Source organism: Myotis yumanensis, unplaced genomic scaffold (assembly GCF_028538775.1).
Source record: "Myotis yumanensis isolate MYYU_CA2020_CCGP unplaced genomic scaffold, mMyoYum1.0.hap1 SCAF_11, whole genome shotgun sequence".
Lineage (NCBI taxonomy): Eukaryota > Metazoa > Chordata > Mammalia > Chiroptera > Vespertilionidae > Myotis > Myotis yumanensis.
Window position 1 is genome coordinate 44,702,670 of NW_027223762.1, and position 27,841 is coordinate 44,730,510.

At 44.2% G+C, this 27,841-nt stretch overlaps 1 protein-coding gene across 3 annotated transcripts; it reads left to right on the top strand.

Moving 5' to 3' along the window:
* Positions 1–735: 735 nt before the first annotated feature.
* On the top strand, positions 736–27,777 carry LOC139019464 (semaphorin-4F). Of its 3 annotated transcripts, XM_070428481.1 has the most exons (15): positions 736–869; positions 3,620–3,771; positions 4,391–4,450; positions 4,680–4,778; positions 9,431–9,524; positions 19,761–19,880; positions 19,982–20,133; positions 20,744–20,922; positions 21,133–21,280; positions 21,408–21,630; positions 21,770–21,879; positions 21,987–22,147; positions 24,888–24,946; positions 25,209–25,351; positions 25,562–27,777. In XM_070428481.1, the coding sequence occupies exons 1-15, from the start codon at positions 743–745 to the stop codon at positions 25,817–25,819; spliced, it is 2,085 nt and encodes a 694-aa protein (XP_070284582.1). In that variant the 5' UTR covers positions 736–742; the 3' UTR covers positions 25,820–27,777. The 3 variants fall into 3 exon arrangements, with proteins under 3 accessions (XP_070284582.1, XP_070284580.1, XP_070284581.1); XM_070428479.1 differs by having other exon boundaries at positions 25,209–27,777; XM_070428480.1 differs by lacking the exon at positions 4,680–4,778 and having other exon boundaries at positions 25,209–27,777.
* The last annotated feature ends 64 nt before the right edge of the window (positions 27,778–27,841 follow it).

The window sequence follows — 27,841 nt, forward strand, 5'->3', positions numbered from 1 at the left end:
GAACATTCCAGTGGTACTTGCATTGTGCTCTTGGCGTTAACCTTTCTCTTCTCCATCATCCACTCACTCACTCACTCATCCATTCACTGAGTCAGTCACTCTTTTATTCAATAAATATGTGCTGAGGGCATACTCTGTGCCAGGCGCTGTGCTAGGACTGGGGTACAGTGGACACACACACAATGGCGCCTGCCCTCATGGAAGTCAGAGTTTAGTCTTCCCTTGGGAAGCTCTCGGAAGTCTTTTCAAACCTCCACCATTGCAGGCGGCTCTGCCCCGCGCTCCTCATTCCCATTTTCATTCACTTGCTGTAGATTCCGATAGTCCCCCTGACAAAACCCAGTTGGGACAGGAGTGCCCGGTCCTATCAGCGGGACACCTGGGTCTCCAACTCTACCTGGTTGGCCGGGAATTCTCTGCTCAGCGCTCTCACTCGCGCAGGAGAGGACGGCTGCAGCCCGAGGTGGGGAAAGAACGCCCGCCCACACCTGGGCCTGGCTCCGCCCCTATAGGGCGGGGCACCTCCGCTCCGCCCGCGCTGCACTCAACCCCGATTGGCTGGAGGAGAAAACCAGCACCGCCATTGGTCTCCTCATGAAGGGGCGGGGCCGGGTGGCGTCCGTTCCGCCCGCCGGAGGCCGAACCTGGCTGAGGAGAAACCAGCCGGACCCAGGCCCGCGGCTCCGCGGCCCTGAGCAGAACCGGTAGGGTGCGCCCCACCCGGGGCCAGGCGGAGCCAAAGATGCCGGCCTCAGCCGCGCCGCCCCGCCCCGGCTCGCAATTCCCGCTGCTGCTGTTGGCGGTGCTGAGCGGCCCGGTGTGCGGTCTGGTTCCCCGCTCGGTGCCCAGGACCTCGCTTCCCGTCTCCGGTAAGGCGCGGGCGCCCTCGCCATCAGCCCTGTGCGCCGCGCCCAGGCGCCGCCCGCGGGTGCCTACACCCTCCTGCTCCCCGGACCCAGGCAGCCGCATCCTGGGCCCGTCCGCGCCGGCCATAACGGTCATCCGCGCCCGAGACCAGGCGGGACTCCCACGCGGTGCTGCTGCTGGGCCTCGCGTCCCTCGACCCCGTGACACGCCCAGGCGGCTCCCGCGGCCCCTTATTCGCAGAACCGCGGGAGAGTTAAGTCCTTCGCGGTGCAGACATGGGCACTGAGACTCAGGGCGGGTTTGGGAGTTGCGGGAGGTCATCTGTTCGCAGTTCTCTCTCCCGTATTATCCTCCCACCAGACACGCACCTGTGTCGGTCACGCCAGTTTGGTACCCATCCTGGCTTCCAAACCCAGAGATCTTCCATTCCATTCTATTCCACCCACCCATTCTTTTGGTGACCAGCTCAGCATTTCCATCTGCCCACTTCTCAAATTCATTCGCACATCATTCATTAGTTCTGTCCCCACCCCCGTTTGTCCTGCCCACAGCCCTAATATTCCCCAACCCACTTCCCAGTTCCCTTCCATCTCTGACACCAGCTCCCATTCCCCACAATCCGATCTATCACAACCCTAATTTCCTAACGTTGCCAACTCTCCCTACCCGTTCCCTCCATTGAATGTTGGGAAACCACTCAGTGAGTTGACTTAAAATTCTGTTTAAATGATTTTTAAAATCTCCAGAAAGAAGGGAGGGAGATATGGTCCTTTCAAAAGCGGGGCAAGAAGCCAGGGGATGCCACAAGGTTAAAAGTGGTCATTGGAGTGATTCACACTTGCAGCGGTTCTCAACCTGTGGGTCGCGACCCTCTCACAGGGGTCGCCTAAATACATCCTGCATATCAGATATTTACATTATGATTCATAACGGTAGCAAAATTACAGTTATGAAGTAGCAATGAAAATAATTTTATGGTTGGGGGTCACCACAGCCTGAGGAACTGTATTAAAGGGTCGAGGCATTAGGAAGGTTGAGAACCACTGCTTTAGAGGCTTTCTGCTGAGGTGGGCATGAGTGTGGCTGTGGGTCTTGTTTTCTTCTCAGTGGGCATTGAATGTTAGCACTTTGGGCAGACAGAACTAGTGAAGCTGAGAGTTCAACCTGTTGGCAAAAGCTCTCAACTAGTTGATATTAATTTAGTCTTAACTTCAGACCAGTGACATTTAGGATGTTTTGAGTTGAGAGGACAAATGATTGGAGTGTGGGCTTTCAGGTTGTGCTGGAGCAATAGCCACTACATAGAGTTGTGATTACCAGGCTGGGTTGATGTCCAGGGACCCAGAGAGGTCCCGATGGCAAGGTGAAGCAGAGCTGGGGATACAAAAGGAGGTTGAGGGGACCAGGGCTTATTCTAAGCATGAGAGAGACAGCACAGTCATGAATATGATTGTAGGGAGATGGGTGGGGCTCCGTATATCAGCCTATCTAGGAATGAATGGCTGCTGGCATTCTATCAGTCTTGAGGGTAGCTGAGCAGATGAATCAGGTAGAATAGAGTTGTGTTGTTTCGGGAATAGGACCCCTAGAGCCAGACATTGAGCTAAGAAGGTATGCTAACTTATTTGTTATCTTTAAATAGATAAGAGGATATTTTTTCCCATTGCTTTTTTTCTTTTTCAGAGAGAGTGGAAGGGAGGGAGGAGGAGAGAGCAAGAGGGTGAATGAGGGAAACATCGACATGAGAGTGACATAAATAGATAAGAATTTTGAATGCTGATGTGAGATTTAGATTTGGTCATAATAGAGCTCATACTTAAGGAAGGAAGGAACAATTTGTATAAACTATGTGTCAGATGCTTCCACATGTTATTTCATTTAATTCTCTCAACAACCCTGGATGGTGGTATTTACAGATGAGGAAAGTAATGTTCAGAGAGGTCAAGTTAACTTACTCAAGATCATACAGCTGGTAAGTGAAAGAGCCAGATTTAACCTTGGGCTGGTTCATTTCCAAAGCATATACTCTTGCCCACTATGGTCTATATCAGTGGTTCTCAACCTTCTGGTTCTTTAAATACAGTTATTAATGTTGTGACCCAACCATAAAATTATTTTCGTTGCTACTTCATAACTCTAATGTTGCTACTGTTACAAATCGTACTGTAAATATCTGATATGCAGGATGGTCTTAGGAGACCCCTGTGAAAGAGTTGTTCGACTGCCAAAGGGGTCGTGACCCACAGATTGAGAACCACTGCTCTATACCTTTTTGCTTTTTGGGTAGAATGGAGGTGGGAGGGACCAAGGGTTGTGGAGAGAGAGGAGGTAGTTTCCTAATGTGTTAGTGAAAAGAGTGTAGCACTTCCCTTCTAAGTAAAAGGAAGTTATTATTAAGTAGTGTGTTTTTTTTTAAAGGGAAATTTAGAGAATACTTGAAGCTTTTAAAGTTATTTTCAAATTGTTTGTCATTTTGCTATGAATAGATTTTACAGACTTAATATTTATGTTGTTATTTTAATAAAGTGTTCTATTTTTATAGAGAAAGCATACTTGACTGCATTGTGTGCTAAATATTCTGGCCTCATCGGTTATCTATCCCTGGGAAAGTTACATGGCCTGTCAGGCTCTGTCTTTTTCCCCTGATGGCTGATAAATAAATGGAAGAAAACAAAAATTGGCTGTTCTGGCCGTGTGGACCTAACCCTTCTGAAGCGATGGCTGATATCACTCTTCCCTCTCTTTCTGCCAGAGGCTGACACTTATCTTACCCGGTTCACCGTCCCTCAGACATACAATTACTCTGTTCTCCTTGTGGATCCTGCTTCCCATACACTTTATGTCGGCGCCCGGGACACCATCTTCGCTTTATCTCTGCCCTTCTCAGGGGAGAGACCTCGAAGGGTGAGATATGAGAGTGGGGAAGACCCCAGAGCATGTGATTAGATCTATGGTTTAATGGGAGGTCAGGGAGGGGTGCTGTGGTAGGAGGTGAAATGTTAGTGAAAATGAATATGGGAGGCCATCAAGTACATTATCTCAGCTGAGGGTGTTTGGGGGGTCATGGTGATGGGGGAGGGTGTGAGGGAGGTTCATGATGAGGGGAGGAGGCCATAGTGACCAGGTTTTAGGTGATAGTGGGAAGAGGAATCATTAGAATCACATTAATCTAGGAAAATAGCTTTCAAACTTTTTTGATCACCCTTTAGAAAGAAATATATGGTATCTTTTGACTCTGTACACAAAGTGTGTACTGAAAGAAACTTTCTTGAACCAATATCTACTCTCCTATATGAGATACATCCTGATATATTTTGTTAAAAGTTATGTTCGCTGTGATTTCACAATTGATTTTATTACTCATTAATAGCCGGGGACCTCCAGTTTTAAAAACAGTGCTCTGGGGGTGAGGGGTGTCTCTGCAGTTCCCAAATTGATGGAGGTTGTGGAACTGTGTTATCTACCCTGACTTGGAAGAAGTTGGGGGAGAATCAGGGGGAAATGGTCATTCCTCCTTTCTCAGATTGACTGGATGGTGCCTGACGCCCACAGACAGAACTGTAGGAAGAAAGGCAAGAAGGAGGTAGGTGTAAATCTGGGCCCTGTCCTGAGTGTCAATTGAAATGTTGGCCCCGCCCTGACTCTGTCAGTCCCCTGCAGTGCTGCCATCCCAATGGGCTCAGGCAGGAACTCTAACACCATATCATTACCCATCATTACTGACCCCAGAGCTGCATATAACTGGCCTGACACTACCCTACCTTTCCTTGTACCTGTGCTTCTGATTATCTCTAACCATCTCTGACCCCCAGGGCGAATGTCACAATTTTGTCCAGATTCTCGCCATTGCCAATGCCTCTCACCTCCTCACTTGTGGCACCTTCGCTTTTGATCCGAAGTGCGGGGTTATTGTGAGTGACAGGGGTGGGAGGATGGGAAGGGTCATCTGTGAGTGACCATGATGGGGGGGGAATGCTTTAGGCAACCGATGTGCATGATAAGCATTGGGGGTGAGGGATGGCCTCACTGGGTGGAGCCTTTGCCACTGGAGGAGGTACGAAAGGGTGGGGAGGGAGGTTGTCTGTAGAAGGTAAGTTATACAAAGTCTAAAGGGAGATGTAGTGGGACAGTGAAGGAAGTTAGGAATGGTAGCTGAGCTGGGGAGAGGAGAAATCCAGGAGAAACTTCAGAGCTAGTAACTCACGTTTCCCTTGTCTATGTATGCTTTCTCCAGGCAGCCTGGATCCATTTCTTTCTTTTTTTTTCCTGAGTTCATTTCTTAATCAGCACTGACCATGCCTATTTCTTCCTCCCATGGCATGTAACTCTCACCACCTTCTCCCATATCCACTGCCAACCAACTTCACTGTACGTGGGCTGTGACCCTCTCCTCCCATGAGCTTCTGAGGTCACTGCCCACTAATTAGCATCTGCTGGCACCATACTCTGGATCGATCTTGCCTTCAAGGTGGCTGCTCTGTCAGCCATGTTTTCTTTCAGGTCCTGTTCATTGCTGCCGAAGCCCTGGCATTTCCACCCTCACACCCTGGCAGGCTTGTGACATATTTACCCTTAATCACGTCTAGGCTGGTCCTGGCGACAAAAGTCCCTGGGACTGTGATATCTCAGGAAGGGTCTTGATGTTTTTGAATCCTCATCTTTTCCCATCAGTTATCCAGTAGTCAGCCATTGGTCCTCTGGTAGCACCTCTTTGTGACAAGGCCCGAGGATGAGTTGAAAGCCTCACACATCCTTTGCATCCAATGACTTCCCTTCCTACTCCCTGAAGCAATAGGAGGGAGTGCAATGACGCCTTTTCCTGACCCTGATCTTTAACTTCAATCTTGACTTCACCCTCCTGAAATCTTCAGTAATCCTTGCCACCTGGATCTATTCAGTGCTTATTTCCAAACCTCTCTCTGTTAAAGGCCATCCACATATCTCTGGCTTAGAATGCTGTAATTGTATATACTCAATATATAGCCAGTCCCGGTGGGCTTCCCTTGGGCTTATGCCAAGTCCTTTTCATAATGCAAATGATAGGCTCCCTGCTGGGTGTGGATAGCTCCCTCATCTTGTCAATCTGGGAGGGTTTCCTAGGCGGGTGGTATTGAAAATCTTTATATTTTATCAGGTAATATTGAATCTCTAGTTTTCCTATAGTCCTCACAAAGCTCACAAAGTAGCAGTAGAATTGTCATTGCCATATTTGTCCTTTTTGAGTCTGTGCAGGCTTAGGGAGCCCATAGGCATGAGTATCAACCATGGCTTACTCCCAGCTAATCTCCCAGCTATTCTTCCTTGGCTCTCTGAGGTTGGACCCTAATGGCTGTTAGGTATCCAGACAGAAAATGCTCTGGACATACCTGTCAGGATTGGCGTGACTTGAACCCCTGGCCACTCTCAAGGAACATCAGCACCCAGAGCAAAATCAGGGGTCTGTGTTCTGCAACCCCATGACTTTCAGCTCTTTTTCTGTACCTTCTATCTAGCAGGCTCATGAAAGGAAGGACTGTCGTTTTGTTGAGGCTTGTTTTAGGAGAATATAGGGCACAGAAAGATCAGCTGTGTTAACCTTTCATGCCACATACCAATATTGTCCTCTAGACTTTCTGGATGCTCTCTTCTGATTTTACCTGCCTGTCTTATCGTATCTGCCCATGCCCATCTGCTTGAGAAAGTTCTTGCCTTATCCTTAATTCTGAGACTCCCATGTTCCAGACAGATGACTTTGAGACTATTCATAACTATTTTCTGAGAGCTTTGACTAGCTAGATGCTCCAGACACAACAGCTTGCTCAGAGAAATGAAGGTTCTTACACAAGGAAGTTCAAGCACTGGACCTATCAGTTCTAGCAACGTGGAGTGCTGCCCTTCAGTGATAGCTCATTAGCTTTTGGAGGTCAATGTTTTAATTTGTTTTGTTGAGGGAACTCCAGCATTTAACAGAGAAAAATGTTAGACTTACATTACAACAAGACTTCACATTGAATTGAGTATCTGCTTTATCCCAGACTTGGGACTGGGTATTTGACATTCATGATTGAGTTTAATTCTCATCACCCAATTATAATATTTAGGTGTTATTTCCTTCCATTTTACAGGCAATGAAACATAAGTTCAGAAAAGTTAGGTACCATGTCTAATATTATATATCTAGCAGAGGCAGAGCCAAGATTCAAACCCAGGTATGTCTGGCTCTGCTCCACCACTCCCACCCTTTAGTCCAACCTGCAGTACAGAAGACCTTACCTGGCTTCAACTTCTTGTGACTTTTGACCTGTTTCATGTATCAGGGACCATCTCTTCCCACCCCACTGCCTCCCCACCCCCAACCACCTGAGAAGATCCTTTGCCAAGACAAGAAGGATGGATTCCAGTCCCACAGCTCAGTGAGAGCCTTCCTACCTAGCTCTGGCGTTCACCACAACTGATGTGCTCATTCGCACAATGATGATACAATGAAGAAGCTCAGCATTCAGAGAAAGAATGTAATAGAGTGGTCTTGCCCCTTTCAGACCCTATTAAATGCAATTTTGACCATACAGTAATCATAATCTGTTTAGTTAATAGGAGGCTCACTTGCTCAAAGGCTATAAACCTAGATAACGTAATGATTCTATTTGAGGAAACTGGAAGAGGACTAGTTTTGACATGATGAGTTTGAAGGGCCTGCTAAGCCATCTCTGTGAGGAAGTCCAGCAGTCAAGTGCAAACGTGGACTAGAGTTGGAAGACCTGAGACTTGGAGAGTTAGAGGAATGATTTGCATAGGTCTGGCTGACAACATAATTAAAGTATATGTGAAAAGGACTAAGAATATGTTTTTTACGGTTCATAGTTAGGGGCTAGAAAGAAGAAGAGAAACAACCAGAGGAGATAGAGAAACAACAGTTATATAGGAGGAGGGACTCTAGGAAGGTATAATTAGAAGAAAGTCAAGAAATAAAATATTTCAAGGAGGGGAGTGATTCAAAAGTAGCAAAAAGTAAAGATGAAAGAATGAGAATTGAGAAAAGGCTCATCTTTTCTGTCCTTGGTGAAATGTAAGGGAGTAGTTTCAGGCATAGAAATGGGAAAACATAATTTGTTTTCTAGGAATAACAGGTGATCCAGGTTTGGTTAGAAGAAAGAGTTTCTTTTAAGAAGTATTAGAGAATAAGTAATTTGGGCTAAAGAGTTTCTACTCCAGGCAATGGTGGGCCATTTTGTCATTCTCTTGCTCAAATTTTAGTCAAATCAGTGACTGATAGAGTAGGAATGTTATTCTGGGGTGGATATGTAGAGTAAATTGAGGATGATGGTAGGCAGTGTGGCAGAAAGGGGGTTACTGCCATAGTTGAGGTAAGAGGGGACATAGCAGGTTTTAACTATGTCCTAAAGTGCCCACACAACTTGATAATCTCTTACTGAACTGTCATCTTTCTCCTCAGGCTAGGATGCTCCCACTGCCACACAGGTAAGGTGCTTAGTCCTCCATTCCAGAAAACTCTTTGACCCAGTATTCACTTTTGGAAATCTCATATGACATTTGATTTTAATAGGCCTTATCCAAGTCTCTCCATAAAATAAAATAGTGTTTGCCAATTACAGCAAATACACAAGCAGTTAGAATGGGCCAGTAGTGTACTTATACTCAGGGGACATATATCTGCATTGCAGCTCCAACTACAGTCCAGGTTATTAGGCTCCAGCAACACCATCTGTCCCCACTAGTTTGTGAACCAGAGATATCCTGACACTTCCATGCCATAACTTTGATTCCCAACCAGCCACAGTTAACATTTCCTATTAGCTCTAGGTTGAAATCATCACTGATTTCTATTTTTAGTTGTTATCTTGAAGCCTCTCTTAGTGTATGATGCCTAGCTAAGGTAACTTCTGGCTGGCTCTTACACCCTTCTCCCACACTCAGGTCATTCCTCTTGGAGTCTCTGGATGAGAAAGGCATTAAATTAGCAAATCCTCAAATTCTGACCTGAGCTGAAGCAGATTCCCTTCCCCCTTCTCTGTATCCTTGGCTCTGGTGCTATCTTTTATCCTTGGGCTGGGTGTGGGCCAGTAGTGTACTTATACTCAGGGGACATATATACTTAGGGGAAGGGATGGCCCTTCTCTTTAGACCTCTGGGCTTCAGATGGTCCTGTATCAGTCTCTACTTTTCTTTATTCTTCCTAAGGGCTTCAGACTTCAGCAGACCTGCTCCCATCCTCCTTGTCCTGTAGCACATTCTCCAGCCAGTTGCAAACCCTACAATTCAGCATTTCAGAGGAAAGATCTGCCATTTAGCCTCTCCGTGTCATCTAGGGCCATCTTAGGTGCTCCTTCATTAAAGCATGTGGTTGTTGGGTATTAAGGGATTGAAGGAAGAAGAATAAACTAATGAAAAGTGGATGGCAGAGATGGGAATACAGATATGGGCAGGGGAATCAGGAGTAACAGACTGGGAATATGGGGATGGTAGCAGAGGAATGGGAATTGGGAATTTCTTTCATCTGAACATCTTTGTGATTTTCATCATGAACGCTATGACCCCTAAACCAATTGCCCCTTCTGGTCTGTAGGCCGTGTCCAGGTTCCAGCAGGTTGAAAGAATTGAGAGTGGCCGGGGGAAATGTCCTTTTGAGCCAGCTCAGCGGTCAGCAGCTGTAATGGCTGGTGAGTGGGAGAGATAAGAACCTGTGACTTCTTGCTGTAATTGCTGCCTTCCCCACCCCTGCTGTTGGAATTTCTGTGTCCTTTCTTTCTTTTCCTAGGAATGTCTATTATTCCCATGTCTCTTTCTAGCCTTTCCTATTCTCCCAAGCGTACCTGTGTCCTGCTTTTCTCCAGAGTACTGTTTCCCTGAGTTCTCCCTAAAGAATGTGTTCTCTGCACCTCTAATGTGTTTCCTCTGCTAACCCCCTCCCCCCATTTTATTTCTGTTCATAAGAGGACTCTGCTACAATGCATATTGTAATACACTTGGAAAAAGTATAAAGAACATATGAACAGAACTGTTCAAAAGAACTTTGTGTGATGATATAAATGCTCTGTATCTTTGCTGTCCAAAGTAGCCACTAGCTACATGTGGCTATTGAGTTTCTAGTGCGACTGAAGGAAAGGGTTTTGGGTTGTATTTAATTTCAGTTTAAATGTAAGTAGTCACATGTGTATAGTGGCTAATATATTAGCAAAGGTCTAGAGTATCTACTCAGAAAACCACTGTTAATATTTTAAGATATTTCCTTTTAGCCTGTTGTAATGTGTATGCAAGCGCATATTTTACTGGCCAGTCCTTTGTAGCTCAGAGGAGTCAGTAATGACTATTCAATAAGTTCCTGCTGTTACTTCTTTTGAATAAGCCATATATAGTTGCTCCAGCGTTGAGTGGTTCTTTCACAGTTTCTGTATAAATCTTTTCTGGAGAGTGACTGCTTAATTCTTCGGTAGCCACAAAGTGAATTGTTTGTGCCCCACACAGCCTGTATTTAGATTCACATGCACCCTCCAAATTCAGTGAGGATCTAGCCATTTTCTCATGATAGTGTAAAACAAGGGGATTAGTAGAAATTTTATGTGTGTGCATATTATAAAACTTTTTTTTTAATATATATTTTATTGATTTTTTACAGAGAGGAAGGGAGAGAGATAGAGAGTTAGAAACATCGATGAGAGAGAAACATCGACCAGCTGCCTCCTGCACATCTCCTACTGGGGATGTGCCCGCAACCCAGGTACATGCCCTTGACCGGAATCGAACCTGGGACCTTTCAGTCCGCAGGCTGACGCTCTATCCACTGAGCCAAACCGGTTTCAGCTAAAACTTTTAAATGTCATGCTACATGGGTATAATTTTGAATTTTGTTATGTAACTTTATATCATAGGCATTTCTGTATAATTTTAAAATTCTTTGTAAAGAGAATTTTTAATGACATCATGCTATTACTCATCCTGTAAACATACAGTAATTTAATGAAGCAACTCCAAATAATTTCTATAAATTAATTTTATTTAGTTTAAGTTTTGCTATTATCCATTAATACTGTAATGAACATTTTTGTGTATAAATATTTGTCCTTTTTTTAGATTGTCTCCTTAAAATTTCTGGAAAGAGATTACTATACCAAAGGGTGTGAGCATTTTATGGCTCATTATTTGTTGCTAATTGGGTTTTTAGAAAGAGTGTACCAATTTACAGCCTAAATCAGCAGTAAATGAGAGTACTTTTTTTCTCACATAAATTTCACCAAAATATATTGTTGTCACTTTAAAAGATCTTTGAGTCCTGACTGATTTGGCTCAGTTGGTTGGGTGTCATCCTGTGCACCAGGAGATTATGGTTTGGATTCGTGGGGAAGGACACATGCCTCGGTTGCAGGCTCAATACCTGGTGGGGTTGTGCTGGAGGCAGTCAATCAACATACTCTTACATCGATGTTTTTCTCTCTCTCTCTCTCTCTCTCTCAACCAATAAACTAGTCCAAAAAAAGATTGTTGAGACTAAAAATAGTACCTTGTTTTAATTTGTATTTCTTAGAATATTAGTGAAGTTGAACATTTTTCATGTTTTAGTACTATTTTTATTTCTTTTTTCATAAATCCTCTGCTTACTTTCTTGGGTCAATTACCAGGTAGGATATTAAGGTTTCACTCCACATGTTTTCCTTTCTAATTACATTTAAAAAAAATATATTTTATTGATTTTTTACAGAGAAGAGGGGAGAGGGATAGAGAGTTAGAAACATCAATGAGAAACATCGATCAGTTGCCTCTTGCACGCCCCCTACTGGGGATGTGCCCACAACCAAGGTACATGCCCTTGACCGGAATCGAACCTGGGACCCCTGAGTCTGCAGGCCAACGCTCTATCTGCTGAGCCAAACCGGTTAGGGCTCTAATTACATTTTTTAAGCAAAGTCCTTCTTCAGTTAGAGAGCTGATAAAAACTTTTTTCTTATTTTTTTCCCCCAAACACAACATTTTGATTTTTTAAAAACTTATGTTGATGAATGACGTGAGATGGAGACTTAAATTAATTTTTCCCAACTAGCTAATCAGTTGACTCATTCATCATACTGTTTTTTCTTTTATCACTGACTTTAGCTGTGAACTTTGTTATAAAATTAATTTTTATCTATACTTTTGCATAATATTTTATGAAAAAAATTGGAATGTAAGATCTAACAATAACATTTTTCTTATTTAGGACTTCATAGGAAAGGTCATAAAAGCTATACAAATTAAATAAATTTTAGTCAGATAATTAAGGAGTTTTTCTGAAAAGAAATAACATAAATGTTTTGAAAGTGAACATAAGTATATATATAATAAATATAATATTGGATTGTCATTTTTATCATTAATCTATAGTTGATATTGATGAGACCTTGTTTATACTCAAGCATATTTGAATGAAATAGTTTAATCGATGGTTTATTTTTCTTGACTTTTTATCAAGCATGTGTGGCAAAATTCTGAGCCAGTCATTGGGAACATTAAGAAAGATAGTGGTGGTGAATGCCTCTCTTTTTAAAAAAATTTATTTTGTTGTTGAGAGTATTACAGATATTTCCCATTTGTGAATCTCTTTTTAAAAAATAAGATTTTAAATTGATTTTTAGAGAGAGAGAAACATCAATGTGAGAGCAAAACAATCAGCTGCTGGGGATTAAGCCTGCAACCCCAGGCATGTGCCCTGACTGGGATTCAAACCGGAGACCATTTGGTACATGCGATGGTGCTCAATCAACTGAGCTACACCAGCCAGGGCTGTGAATATGTCTTGATTCTACATAATTGTTTATTAGAAACATGACGTCTCAATTGCAACAATTTAAGATAATCATTTAACATACTTTCTTTTTTTCATGCAGTAAACTTTAAGTTCATTCAATCTTCTGCTTGTAATTTCTCAGTTCTCCAGTCAGCAAGTGAATTTGCATTAGCATGTGTTTCAAGGGCACAGATTTCTTAAAGGAGATCATTGCATGATGAAGGAAAATTTCAAAAAGGAGTAACATTTTCCAAAAGGTTTCAAGTTTTTTTTTTCCAAATAATGAAGTTGTCTTTTTTTCCAGATAATGATGTTGGCTGTCATCTGATAATTGATGACAGTGATCAGAAATCACTTTCTAAGAGTTTAGAATGACTAGCTTTAGACAGTTAACATACAACCTCCATGTCTCTTTCTGTCTCATTTCTATGTCATAGTCAATACCAATATAAAATTTTCTCTCAAGTTCTAAACTTTATAGGGTTATAATTTAAATTTTTTCTTGATCTGGGTAGGTGCCAGTATTTAGTCGGAACTTTCAATGTTGATCCATTTTGCCCTGCTATCCTCTGTTTTGAAAACAGTGATATAGAAATAGTGCCACATTATGCCCTAACCGGTTTGGCTCAGTGGATAGAGCAATGGCTTGCGGACTGAAGGGTCCCAGGTTCGATTCCGGCCAAGGGCATGTACCTTGATTGCAGGCACATTCCCAGTAGGGGGTGTGCAGGAGGCAGCTGACCAATGTTTCTCTCTCATCGATGTTTCTAACTCTCTATCCCTCTACCTTCCTCTCTGTAAAAAATCAATAAAATATATTAAAAAAAAAAGAAATAGTGCCACATTAGATAGGAACTAGAACCAAAATTCCTAGTTACGAGATATAAAAATGTCCTTAAAGATAATAGAGGTATTTGGAATAAAAAGTTTTAGTAATGAAAATATTATTAGACTATAATATTTTTAATATGATGTAATAAAATAACATTTTAAATTATAAAAATTACAATGTGCATTGTAGAAAGTTGAGAAAATGTAGAAATGTTAAAGAAGAAAGTGAAAGGTTTATTTGCAATTCAATCATTACCAGGTAACTACTATTATTTTAGACTACTTTCTTCTGTGTCTGTCTGTGTGTATATTTGTAATAAATTGGAATTATTATGCATATTTCACTTAGTTATATACTAAACATTTTCTTTCCATAGAAAATAGTTATTCAAAACATGATTTTTAGAGATTACAAAGCATTTATTCATATATATATATATATATATATATGCACACACTGTATAGCACAATTTAATCATTCCTATAAAGTTATACATTCAGATTTAAAAACTATTGTTTTTATGAATAATACTGTAGAAGAAATGTTTTTACATAAATTCTTCACATAAATGTCAATAATTGCATATGAGTAAATCCAAAAAGTAGACTTGCACGGCCAAAGGGTGTGAAGATTTTTATGGTGCTCGATAGGTTTATCTAAATTCCTTTCCATTTAGTCCAACCAACCGTGATGAGAGGGCCTGTCTCACTGCATTCTTGTCAGTCCCAAGTAATATAGGTAATAAAGCATACAAACAGTGACTTCCTCCAAAGACTAATTTGATGTATTTTTTCCTTGCATCTCTATTAGTGAGATTGAACAACTTTTCATTTGTTTATTGGTACTTGTATTTCTTTTGGGGAAAGCCTGCAAAAGTGTGTCTTCAAATATGGCATTTGTTTCTATTGCAGTTAGATAAAATTAACAAAATTATCTCAGTGTCTCTGTTTGCACTGTTCAGATTTGGAAATAGTGTAAAATACTTTGACAGTAACATTCACATTAGCCTAAAACATCAGCAGTTCCTTCCCAATCTCCTTTGTAGGGTCTTTGTCTTCTGCTCATCAATGTTGGGGCTCATTAGATTTCCATGCAGGATCCTCTTCTCTTCTCAGTCTGTGTGGTTATGATCTCAACCAGCCCTGTGGATTCTGTTTTCACTGCCTTCTGATGCCTCCCAGACCTTATGTGGAGCCACAGACCACACATCCAGCTGCCTTCCAGACATCTCCATTTGAATGTCCCATAGGAGTCTCAAACTCAGCATGTCCCAAAGCTCATCATTTTCACTCACCTCCCCCAAACCTGCTCCTTCATCAGTGTCCCCTTCGCTGAGTGCTTGCCCACGTAGGTACCTAAGTTAGAGATAGCAGTCATCTCTGGTCTTCCTATCACATCCTATTAAAAAAAAGAGGGGGTTTTATCAAGAAGAGCAGAGGGAGGGAGCTTTGCTCTTTTTCTTTAGGAACCTGTCCTGGTTTGTATCATTTCCTTTGGTCTCATTGTGTCTTGTGTTACTGCATCTGCCAAGGAATACTGCAAACGTTCCAGATGCACTGGGTGCTGCCAGCCCACCTCTTAAATCCAGGTGTATCTGCCCCAAGACTAGCATTCACACACTGAAACAGGACAGCTATAGGGTCAGGTCAACAGAGGAAAAGGTAAATGCCACATCTCCAGCTACCTAATTATGGCCTGATAATAGACTGTGTTTTTAAAGAAAATTATCTAGCTGTCCCAATCCTTAGATAAGGAAATGTAGACTATTAGGGTAGCAGCTATTTAACCTGTAAAGCTCTGATCATGAGAAGAAAAGGAAGTGGAGGAAGGAAAGCCAGGGTATGTTTAAAATAGTTTTGTTTTTTTTTTTTGAGATTGCTTAACTTGGAATCTTTTTTTTTATTCTTTTTAAAAAAATATTATAATAAGTATTACAAAGGGTATTACATATGTGTCCTTCCCCCACCCCCCTAAAATAGTTTTTTAAAAAAATATATTTTTATTGATTTCAGAGAGGAAGGGAGAGGGAGAGAGGGATAGAAACATCAACGATGAGAGAGAATCATTGACTGGCTGCTTCTGCCCCCCTCCCCCCCCGCCCCCATTGGGGATCGAGCTTGCAACCAGGACATGTGCCCTTACCGGAATCAAACCCGGGACTCTTCAGTCAGCAGGCTGATGTTCTATCCATTGAGCTAAGCCAACTAGGGCTATTTAAAATTGTTTTAAAGGTAATGAATGATAATTCCTATTGTAAACTTTTAAAGGTGAGCATTTTGATAAGAAAGTGAAAACTTGAAACCCCAGGGGAGTGAAATATTCATTGCCATGACACTTACCCTAGTCTATCAGTGTTGTGTTCTTACACATCTGGGAAGCCTGTGCTCACAGGCTTACATCTGGGCAGGTAGAGATGTGAATTGACTTCCACAAATAATTGTGATTCTTCATCTTTTGCAACTTTCAATCTTTTTTTTGTATTACCAAAATGAAAATATCTCCGTTTTTTGGGTTATAAAATTAAATGATGCTTACTATAAAAACAATTCAATGAACACAAGAAGTATACAGGAGAAAATGAAAATCACTTATAATTTCATTAGTCAGAAACAAACTTCATTAACACTGTAGCGCTGTAGCTCCTTCAACAATCTTTTCTACATCCGCAGACATGTATACATATCTTGAAACGTCGGGTTGAATTATACCCAGTGTTTTGTTCTAACCAGCTTGTTCCCTAAACTCAACTCTGTGGGCATCTTTCTCTTTTGCACATCATCTTTTCCCAGTAGGAAATGTATATTTTAATGTCTATTGACTTGATGCATTCAGTAATAATCCACCAAAAACTGCTCATTCAGGAATATTTTATTATATGGACAGTACAACAAAATACTTGGAAGTGAGACTGTCCCGGAGAATCTAGGACATGGGGTGATCCTGTTTCCTCTGTAGATTCTTGCCTTCATTAATTGATGGCCTCTGTTCTTTCTCTGTTTCTATGACTGTTGCAAGTTCCTCCCCAAGTGTCTGATCCCTTAGTGTCAGTGATCCTCTGCTATTCCATCCTGAGTGTGCTCCTCAGCAATCTAGGCTCCAGAGTTGCTAAGTACCTTTGGTGATCTGTTAGAAAGTTTGGAACCCTTTACCTCTATCTATCGTTGGGTCCTTGCATGGTTAACAGAGATGCTTTACTGTTTGCAGAATACTCATGATTGTCTACACACACGTACCCCAAACCATTCTGCCAACATATTTATAACTGTCTCCACAACATCTCCCTCCATTCTCAGGTTATCCATGACACAACTTCTACCACACTTTTGGTTTTAGAGTGTTTTATTTACAACACTTTTAAGGAAATTTTCATTCCAACTTTGACTTCTTTATCAGCTTTTATTTTCCCTTGGATATACAGAGGACTGGCTTATTTGCTGCTCCATTTGGTGCCAGGACTTATGCCCCAAACCTGGTTTCTCCCTCCTGAAACCACTGCAAGGAAATAAATCCATTTTATAATCCCTCCACCTCAGGCAACAATTGAAGCACATGGCCCCTTGAGAGTTCATAAGGAGCGATCCCCAACATGTATTGAATCCCAGCCTTGGGCCAGGCCCTACCTGGGATCTGTGTTTATCTCATTTAAGCCTCAGCGCTGCTCTGCGGAACCTGAGGCTTAGGAAGGTTAATTTGCTCAAGATCATACTACCAGTAAGTATTCAGGGTTCAAATCCAAAACTCCCTGGCTCCAACCTGCTTGGATTCTTATCCAAACACAAATCACAAGAAAGAGTATAGTCTCCCCTCTCCCCTTCCCTCCCCTCCTCCCCTCTCCCCTTCCCTCCCCTCCCCTCTCCTCCCCTCCCCTCCCCTCCCCTCCCCTCTCCTCCCTTCCACTGTTTCTAATCCTTCACTGTTGCCCTCTGAGGGCTCCTTACTCTGTTTTGCTCTTCATAACCTTTTTAAAATAGTGCTTATCTTTCTGATGCCTGAGGAATGCAGCTTTGCTCCATCATGACTGTTTTCCCTGTAGTGGCTCTACTCTACAACTACTCTAAGTGGGTGAGCCCCATGGCTCCTGCTGAGGTTTCTGTGCACCGGCTTCTGGCACATCAGCCTCTCTTGCTTCTCCATCCTCTCTGACTTGATCTTCTGAGTTGCCTTCAGTAGCTTTTCTCCTAAGCAGTGGTTGGCAAACTGTGGCTTGCGAGGCACATGCGGCTCTTTGGCCCCTTGAGTGTGGCTCTTCCACAAAATACCGACTTCTGCCCATGGGCCACGAAGTTTCAATCGTGCTGTACGTGCACGCCTGCACGTGGTATTTTGTGGAAGAGCCACACTCAAGGGGCCAAAGAGCCACATGTGGCTCGGGAGCCATATTTTGCAAACCACTGCCTTAGAGGGTGATGTCCTAGGGCTCTCGTCTCTCTTTTCCTGTCTATGACGTTTACGTCATGACTTAAGCATGACTCCCAGTTAGCCTGACGTGGCCCTGCTGCCTGACTCCTTCTGTTTGATTGCCTTACAATATCTGTGACCAGATGTCCTGAAGGTTCTTCAACCTTAGCATGTCCAACAACTAAGCTCACTTCTTCTCCAGCCACCTCCTTTATGGGCCTTCTCCTTTCATTTCCTGATTCATAATATCACCATCTACTATCATCCATCTTCTAAACAGGAAACCTTAGAGATATGCTTTATTCCATTCTTTCACACCTCATACTCCATTGATTTTCAAACCTTGTTAATGGACTCTACCTCAGAAGTATCTCCCAAGTCCAGTCCCTTCATTCCCTCTGCCCCTGCCTTAATTCTGGCACTCCACTCTTGCCTGCACTGTGTGAATGACCTCTTAAGTAGCATTATCTTCTTAAAAACTGAAACTGATTATGTCACCTGTCTTCAAGAAAATCTCTGCAGTTTTGCTCTTACCTGTAAGATCAAGCCCATGTTCCTGGTATTGGCAGAGCAGAGTCATCATAATTGGGTGCCCATCTCTGCTCCTCCAACTGCACCTCTGCTCACTTGCCTGTCAGCTCCTGTATCCCATCAGCACTTCAGCCTGGGGAGTAGCCCACATTCCTAGACATGGCATCCTCCTTCCCACATATTTATTGTCCTCCCTGAAGCCCTTCTATCTGGCAAATGCTCATTCTTCAGACCTGGCTAAAATGTCACCTCTGAGATGCTGCTACCCAGTCAGATGTGGCTGGGCTGTCCTCTGTGCTCCTGCACACATCTGTGCATCCCCACCTCTTGGTATCCATCTGATCAAACAGAGTCAGATGAGGGTTCTTGGGGGCATTGATGTGCTTAACACCTGGCACAGTGCCTTGTATGTAGTAAGTGATAAAGTAATGCCACTCTGTTCTCGCCAGAACTGCTGTCCCATGTGATACACAAAACTCTGAGGAGGAGGGATTGTGACCTTTTACTCCCCCAAATCATTTTCCCTGGCTCATGTCTGAGCCCTTGGCAGTGGTACTCAGAGTGGCTATAATGCTCTCACATTCAGCCCAGAGCTGCACCACTCCCTTCTCTCCCAGGAATCTGCATCTTGATCAACTCCCCAAATGATGCTAGTATTCCCTAAGGTTGTGACTAGTTCCAGAGCAGTGTACACCCACTAATGTTCAGAAAGAATGCTAGTTCCTTCAGACATTTACCACAGGGGGAGAACTTAAGTAAGACTGGGACTTGCTAGAGAGCAAACCTCCTTCCTGGAGAGTAGCAGTATAATTAGCATATTACAGGGTAGAGAAATCCCTAAAACAAAGACAACACAAGCAAACAACCAAACAGCCTGATTGCCAAAAGGGTAGCTTTCTTCTTTATATATTGGTTTCAGAGAGAGGAAGGGAGAGAGGGAGAGAGAGCTAGAAGCATCAATGATGAGGGAAAAACACTGATTGGCTGCCTCCTGCACATGCCCTATTGGGGATCAAGCCCACAAGCCAGGCAAGTGCCCTCATCAGGAATTGAACTGTGACCTCCTGGTTCATGGGTCGATGCTCACCCATTGAGCCACACTGTTCGGGATACGAGGGCAGCTTTCATTCTCCCTTCATATACATTAACATTCTGGCACTTTCCTGTAAACACTGGTTCCCCACTCTGCCCTGGAGCACTTTATATCCAGGATGATTTTAAATGAGGGAATCCTCTCCTGTGCTTAGCAGTGCCCTGAACTTAATGGGCCCTCAGCCCCTGAGAGTTCCTATCCCTGCTTTATCCCTGCTCTGCCTGTGGCCCCTTTTGCATCCTTCAGCAGGTCTCACAGCTCATCTCCTCCCTTTCTCCCTGCAGGGGGGGCTCTCTATGCTGCCACTGTGAGAAACTACCTGGGGACGGAGCCGATTATCTCCCGGGCTGTGGGCCGTGCTGAGGATTGGATTCGGACAGAGACCTTGCCATCCTGGCTTAACGGTGGGGAGAGGAAGAGGGGGCCTTTGGGGACAGAGAAGGTGGGTGGAGGCTGGGTGGCCTCACACTGAGTCTGTGGGATCTGAGGCCACAGATCTTCCCAGCTCCAGCCTTTGTCGCTGCCATGGCCTTGAGGCCAGCTGAGTGGGGGGATGAAGACGGAGACAAGGAAATCTACTTCTTCTTTACGGAGACTTCTCGAGCCTTTGACTCATACGAACGCCTTAAAGTTCCTCGGGTGGCCCGTGTGTGTGCGGTGAGACTCCGATCCCAGTTGTCTGTCTGTTGTCTCTTGCTCTGTGTGGTATCTGTCTTTTCTTCTCTGTGTCTCTGTCTTTACATTTCTCCTCTGTCTCCATTTTCCCTGTCTTGACTTATTTCCTGGGAGCTTGAAGAGTATGGGGAAAGGGCTCTAGCCCCTTTAACTCCATAACTACCCTTTTGACACAGTGTCCCTAGGAGGTGTAGAGGTTAAAGATGGGTATTGTTGACAGATCTGGGCTCCAGACCCTGCTCCACTACTTCCTGCCTCTGTGACTTGAGGTAGGATCTTTAGCATCCTTATAGATGAGGATATTGATGATGCCTAGTTATAAGGGTTGTTTTGAGGCCTACCTAAGATAAGGTATGTAAAGCACATAGTATAGTACTTCATAAGTACAACAATGAACTTAGTCCCCGTCATTGTGACCCTGTCTACCCCTGTATCATTCCCTACTGCTAACTCTGTCTGTCTCTCTACATTGCATTTTTATGCGTCTTGTCTCTCCATCTGTCCTTGTCTGGGGGAAACTCGTATTTGTCTCCACATTCTCCCTACAATGTTTGTCTTCTAAAGAGAAACACCCATGCTCTTGTCACCCCAGGGGGACCTTGGTGGCCGGAAGACCCTCCAACAGAGGTGGACGACCTTTCTGAAGGCTGACCTGCGGTGTCCAGGGCCTGAAGATGGCCGGGCCTCTAGTGTCCTGCAGGACATGACTATTCTTCGACCCGAGGCTGGAGTGGGGGCCCCCATCTTTTATGGCATCTTTTCCTCCCAGTGGTGAGGGGGTCCTGGTGTGGAGGAGAATGACAGGGTGGGAGATACGTGGGGCTGGCACCTTTCAGTGCTGTCTCTTCCAGAGGGGGTGGCTTCTCCCAGGAGCCGGCTGCATGGCTCCTATGCATTTCTTATGGGTCGTCTCATTTAACAGGGGGTGAGTTGTTCCCTAGTGCTCTTCAGATATCTGGCTCCAACCTGTGTCTCTTCCAGGGAGGGGGCTGCCATCTCGGCTGTCTGTGCCTTCCGACCACAAGACATTCGGACAGTGCTGAATGGTCCCTTCAGAGAGCTCAAAAATGACTGCAACAGGGGACTGCCTGTCATGGACAATGATGTACCCCAGCCCAGACCTGGAGAGGTAAGGGGTCTGGAGCAGCTCTTCACCCCAAGCCAGAATCGCCTCATTAGATCAAGAGCCCAAGTAAGCATTGGGGATACTTCCGGGCCCCTGGGAAACGTTGTCACCTATCCTGTGTTTTCCCTAGTGCATCGCTAATAACATAAAACTCCAGCAGTTTGGCTCCTCACTCTCCCTGCCTGACCGTGTGCTCACCTTCATCCGGGATCACCCCCTCATGGACAGGCCAGTGCTTCCAGCTGATGGCCACTCCCTGCTGGTCACTACAGATACAGTCTATCTCAGAGTTGTGGGCCACAGGGTGGCCAGCCTCTCAGGGAAAGAGTATGATGTGCTCTACCTGGGGACAGGTATGTTTAGTAGCCAAGTACATTGCCCATCCCGTTCACACATGTTCTTGTCAAAGAGAGGATTGTATACTTACAGGTATGAGAGTCCCAGGCACAGGTACAGTGTGTCATTGTGTCGTGCCCTCTGCCTGCTTTCCAGAGGATGGACACCTCCAGAGAGCTGTGCGGATTGGAGCCAAGCTCAGCGTCCTTGAGGATCTGGCCTTATTCCCAGAGCCACAGCCAGTTGAGAATATGAAATTGTATCAAGTGAGTCATAGATTTCGGGGAGTCTGGTGGGGAGACATCTGAGCTAGCTTGTGACTCTGAAGTCTAGGAGATGCAGCATTGTCCTCTTTTTTACTCACTTCCTCTAGAGCTGGCTCCTGGTTAGCTCCCATACTGAGGTAACACAAGTGAACACAACCAACTGTGGACGTCTCCAGAGCTGCTCAGAGTGCATTCTGGCCCAAGACCCTGTCTGTGCCTGGAGCTCCCGGCTAGATGCATGTGTGGCCCATGCTGAGGAGCATGGAGGGTGAGTGTGGCTGCCCTGTCCTCTTGCCTGCTGTCACAGAGCTCTGAACTCTCCATATATCTGCCTATTTCTGATCTGTTCATGCTGCCATGTGTGTTTCTTTTAGTGTCACTGTGTTTGTCAGTCCCTATTAATTCATCTGTTTGTCCATCATGCGGTCTTATCCATGTTCCTGCCACTTTCCTGGACTTGCTTCAGACTTGTGACTGACTTTCATGTTGCCATACACTGCTCAGTTTCCATGTTATAAGAGCTCCTGGAAGTGTTTCCCCAGCTGCCCACTCCCTCCTTCCTGCCTTGAAGTACTCTTTCCTGCTTCCTTGTAACACTCTGCATTCTCCCAGTTTTCCTCCGTGTCTCACCAGCCGTCTCCCTTTACCCATTCCTTTCCATCCATTTTCTGAATTTTGATATTTCTCATGGTTCAGTCCTTCCTTTTACACATCTCCGCACTCTTTAGGTGATATCATTCCCATTATTTTCAACACCACCTGAGTGTTGTTGACAACTACAGATATATCTGTAGTTGAGCTACACAATTCCTTATCCAACTGCCTACTTGGATGCTTTATAAACTGCTCAAATTTAGCAGGTCTTAGCATGCACTGTTGTTTTCTCGTTCTTTCACATGGTTCTCCGAAGGGACCTCTGTGAATCCAGTTGCTCAAGCCGGAAATTGCCCGCAATATATTGCAGTTGGTACTGACTCTAGCTCCATCTGTTATATCCTCAGTCCACAGCCACTTCTCTTTTTCTGTACTGCTATCACTCTTGTCCTAGCCATCCTCATATTTAATTGGATTACTCCAATAACCTCCAAATTGGTCTTGTTTTGTCCATTTGGGGATCCCGTCACCCATTTTCCACTCAGCAGTTAACTTAAAATCATGTGCCACATTGAATCATATTCCTGACATTACATTCATCTACCATATTTCATTATATATCTGTATCAGATAAGAACTCTCTTAAAAACATTTTATCATAGGAAATTTCAAATATTCAAAAACTAGATAGTATAATGAATTTCCATGTATCTATCACTCAGTTTCAACAACCACCAACTGACCAGTCTTACTTGATCACTATCTTCACTCACTCCCAATTATTTTAAAGCAAATCTTAGACATCAATTCACTTCATCCATCAATCTTTCTGTGTGTATCTCTAACACAGAAAGGCTTTAAAAAATGTAAACATATTATCATTATCATACTGCAAACTCACTTTCTTAATGTCATAACTATCTAATCAATGTCTGATTTTCCCAGTTGCATATATTTAAGAAGATAGTTTGCTTACGACAGGATCAAAATAATGTCCATCAGTTGTAATTGGTTGATATGTTTCTTAAGTCTTTTAATATTTAATTGAGATTCCTTTCAAATGAGTAATTTTTAATTGATTGCTTGGAAGGTATTTTTTCAGACTGACTTCATGACTTCCTGTTTTGAAGCCCAGTTAATTAACTGTATATTTATGCATATTACTAAATCCCAATCTTACAAATACTTTAGAAGTAAAAGTACTTGTTTTTGTTTATTGATTTTGGTTAAGAACTTTGATCTGGTATTTTAGTTTCTCTTGGGAGAACTTTGACACATCTCAGATGAAATCAAGTACTTTATTCTTTCCTTTATTGTTCTAATATTCATTAAAATAAGAATTTAATTGGTGTTGGATAGCCTGTGTCCTTGAGCCTTGGGGTCCCCTCCACATATATATGTATGTGTGTGTAGGATGTGGGGTGTGCATACATGCCAGTATACTTCTTAGTAATGTGAGAAATGACCAAGCTGGTACTTCTGTGCACTCTACCCTTCATACCTCAATTCATATAAGGGAGAAAACATAGACCATGAAGTTCCTGTGGCTATAGCCACACCTATGGCCTTCTCATGTTCCCCACTGTCAGCTAGACTAAGCAAACTTGGTTTTACCCAGAGACTTAAACATATTCATACTAGTCTCAGAGCTTATTTCAGGGGCTCCAGTTCATGTTGAAGGAATTCACACTCAAAGGGAATCTCCTTTTGGTTGAAGCTTTTGTGTGTTCCACCTGGTCTTCACTGACAGCCCACTAGGGGTCTCCCTGGCCTCCCTCCCTCCCTCCCTGTGGTAGTGGTGCCAGGAAGTTCAGAGTGAGCAGCCTGTCTTGCTGTCCTTCTGTCAGACACAGTCCATCGAAATCCTGAAAGTACCAAGATTGTATGATTTGAAACAGATCTGTTAGAGCCAATGGGTACCAACAGTTGTTGAAGAAAGAGTTCCTACATAGAGATGAGCAGCATTATGAAACAAAGTCATCTCACTGACTGACCCTCACAGAATTTTGATTAACTTTTATAGAGAAGTCCTCACTTTCTTTTAACAGAAAAAAAACCCTAGACCACCCTGTAGTTTTAATATTTGTTTCCAGAGAAATCTTATGGTGTGGACAGTCAGCTATATTTCTTGAAGGTTCCAATGTTTTTTTTAAAGCACACCACCAAACATCCTTCCGACAGACCTAGTGCAGATTTAATTTTCTATGGTCTGCTAGAATGTATGTAGAATTTGACATGTTAATTGTCATGAGGAGCATTGGGGGAAATTTTAATGATGAGAATGTTGACTGATAATTCCAGGAGTGATTAATGAGATGATGGGAGATATAACAAGTGAGTGAATACTCTGTGGTACTGAGGAGTATAGAAGGGAATATTGACACTGGATTTATCAAATATTCTCTTCTTTGTAGGCTGGTCCAAGACATAGAGTCAGCGGATGTCTCTTCTTTGTGTCCTAAAGAGCCTGGAGGTCTGTCTGGTTTAGGGAAGTGTGGGTGGAGTTGGGTGGAAAAAGGCTAGAAAGTTGTCTATTTTGGACCCACTTTGCAACTTGGATCCTGGAAGATATGGTAGCCAGTGACCTGGGCCTTACCCTTTTTGGGAATCTCCTTTTAGCTTTGCCCACATGGTTCCTTCTCAAATCTGATATCCCTCTATGTTTCTCTTCATCAGCCCTCCACCCCCCGGCCTATAGCCTCACTATCTTTTATGCCTTTGCTGTTTCTCTGCAGAACACCCAGTAGTGTTTGAAGTTCCCGTGGCTACAGCTGCGCATGTGGTCTTGCCATGTTCCCCAAGCTCAGCCTGGGCATCCTGTGTGTGGCACCAGCCCAGTGGAGTGACTGCTTTTACCCCCCGGAGGGATGGGCTAGAGGTGGTGGTAACCCCAGGGGCCATGGGTGCTTATGCTTGTGAATGTCAGGAGGGTGGGGCAGCCCGCGTGGTAGCGGCTTATAGCTTGGTATGGGGCAGCCATCAGGGCCCCTCAAGCCGGGCCCACACTGTGGCGGCTGGACTGGCTGGCTTCTTTTTGGGGGTTCTTGCAGCATCCCTAACTCTCCTCCTGATTGGTCGACGTCAGCAGCTACGGCGACAGAGGGAACTTCTGGCTAGAAACAAGGTGGGCTTGGACCTGGGAGCACCGCCATCTGGGACCACAAGCTACAGCCAGGATCCTCCCTCTCCCTCTCCTGAAGATGAGCGGCTGCCTCTGGCTCTAGGCAAGAGGGGCAGTGGCTTTGGTGGCTTCCCTCCACCTTTTCTGCTTGATCCTTGCCCGAGCCCAGCCCATATTCGGTTAACTGGGGCTCCTCTGGCCACATGTGATGAAACATCCATCTAGGGCTGGGTGAGTGACCACTAGTGCATGACTGGCCCCTGGAATGGAGTGACCATTGAGATGTTGGGCTCACTGGGCCTGGAAAACCATCATGGCCTCTGAGTTCTCTTTGGCCTTTGAGTGATCACTTGACTTCAGTGTCAGCCCTCTCTGGCCCTAGGTGGGTTCCAGGCCAGGCCTTTGTCTGTGTCCTGATTCCTGATTCCCATGAGAGATCAGAACTTCTCTCTGCAGTGAATCAGGGCTTTTCCCTCCCCTGCTCTCTGAACCCCAGTGACCCCTTCAGTCCTGGCTGATTATTTTGGGCCTGTAAATTTGGGGAGGGGCATAGGACATAGCTATGACTTTGCCTTCTGGTTGAACCCTGGCCAGAAGGAGGAGCTATGGAGGTGGTTGGAAGCTAATGTGCGCAGAGTCCTTGGAGTGGTTTTGCTGATTCTTCCAGTTAGTCTAATTCTCTGTGGAGAGTGCATGATCCCCCTCCACCCCACTTTTCCCTCTTCCATGAAAGAGCATGTGTATATATGAGTGTTCATAGGACACCTGCCAAATGTGCATGAATCACGGGGCCGTTGCTCAGGTGTATTCATCGGGGTAAGGAGGGGGAAGGTTGGGGTGGGGGATTGACTGCAGAACTTTAGACCCTAGAGCCAGTGAAGGAATGGCTTTCTAAACGGAAATAACCTCCCCTACTCCCCCAATCACTTCTTACCACCCTTCTCTTGAGTTGAGAAACACTCCCAAAGAGGCCTTCTGGGTGGGAAGGGTAGCAGGAGAGGTGACCCCATATTTCTGATTGTTTTGCCTCCTGGCTGCCACCACTGCCATGCACAGCTGGTCTCTTTCTCTGGCTGGAGTGCAGGCTGGACCCCCTTTCTTTGGCTCCCATTAAAAATAAATTTCACAACATTCTAAATATTAGGGAACAACAAAAGGGGAACAGTCAGGAAATATAAGCAGTGTAAAGATAAGTTTGTATCAGTGATTTTACTCAGGTTGACACCCTTGCCCTAAAGCAATTAGTTCTCTAGTGGGGGTCCATGGACTCCCTGAAATCGTATGCAAAATGTTGTCTGTCTATGTGTGTCTGTCTTTTTCTGTGGGGGATGTTTTATGGCTTTCATCAGATTTTCAAGGCCTTAACACAGTTAAAGGACCACTGCTCCCAAGTCATGACACTGTTGCCCAAGCTGAGATGGTGCCACTCAGCAGCAGCTCTCTGCCTCGGCCCACCTGCTCTGTGGCCAGCCCCTGGACTTGCAGCTCCTGGATGCCGTGTCATTTCTCCAGACCCTGGGTGCTGGGCTCTGTGCATATTTGAAGACACTTTCAACTCTCACTAAACTTAAAGACTTCTTCCTGCTTCACAGCTCACAGATGCTTTAGGCTTCTCCTGCTCGGTTCTGGTCTTGGCCTGTAAATGTGCCTCATTCATCCCTGGTGGGAGAATCCCCATCATCCCCTTTGAGCTCCAATGAATGATCCAGCCCTTCCCAGTTGAAGTTTGCAGCTCTACTTTCCTTGGTGGTAGCCTGTGAATTACCCAAAAGAGTTCCCTTGGGTTTGGACTTATCTGTGGTTATGCCCTAATAAGTGTATGATCTTCAGCAAGTAATCTAACCTAGGAACATTGGTTTACTCATCTGTAAAGTGGGGATAACAATACCTACCTCAAGGTTGCTACAAGGATTAAATGAGAACATGTAAACAATAAAGCACTATGTATACCAGTAGAGATGGTTGTGTAAAAATTGGACTATTCCGCCATAATCATATAGCTTAACCAAATGGTAACCATGACACATGTATCACTTTAAGCTCCATTTGGTGGAAGGAGCCTCACACAGATGTCATCTCTGGCCAAATAGCAGCCAGTATCTAAGGCCCATGGGAGACAGGGCCTGTGGTTTATTGTAATCCTCAGATGTCTGACCTTAGTGACATTATTAGTCCTTCTCTGTGGGAATGGAGGAAGGTGTGTGTTCTTGGGTTTGTCCTCATTTTACTCTCTCAAGGTTATGCATT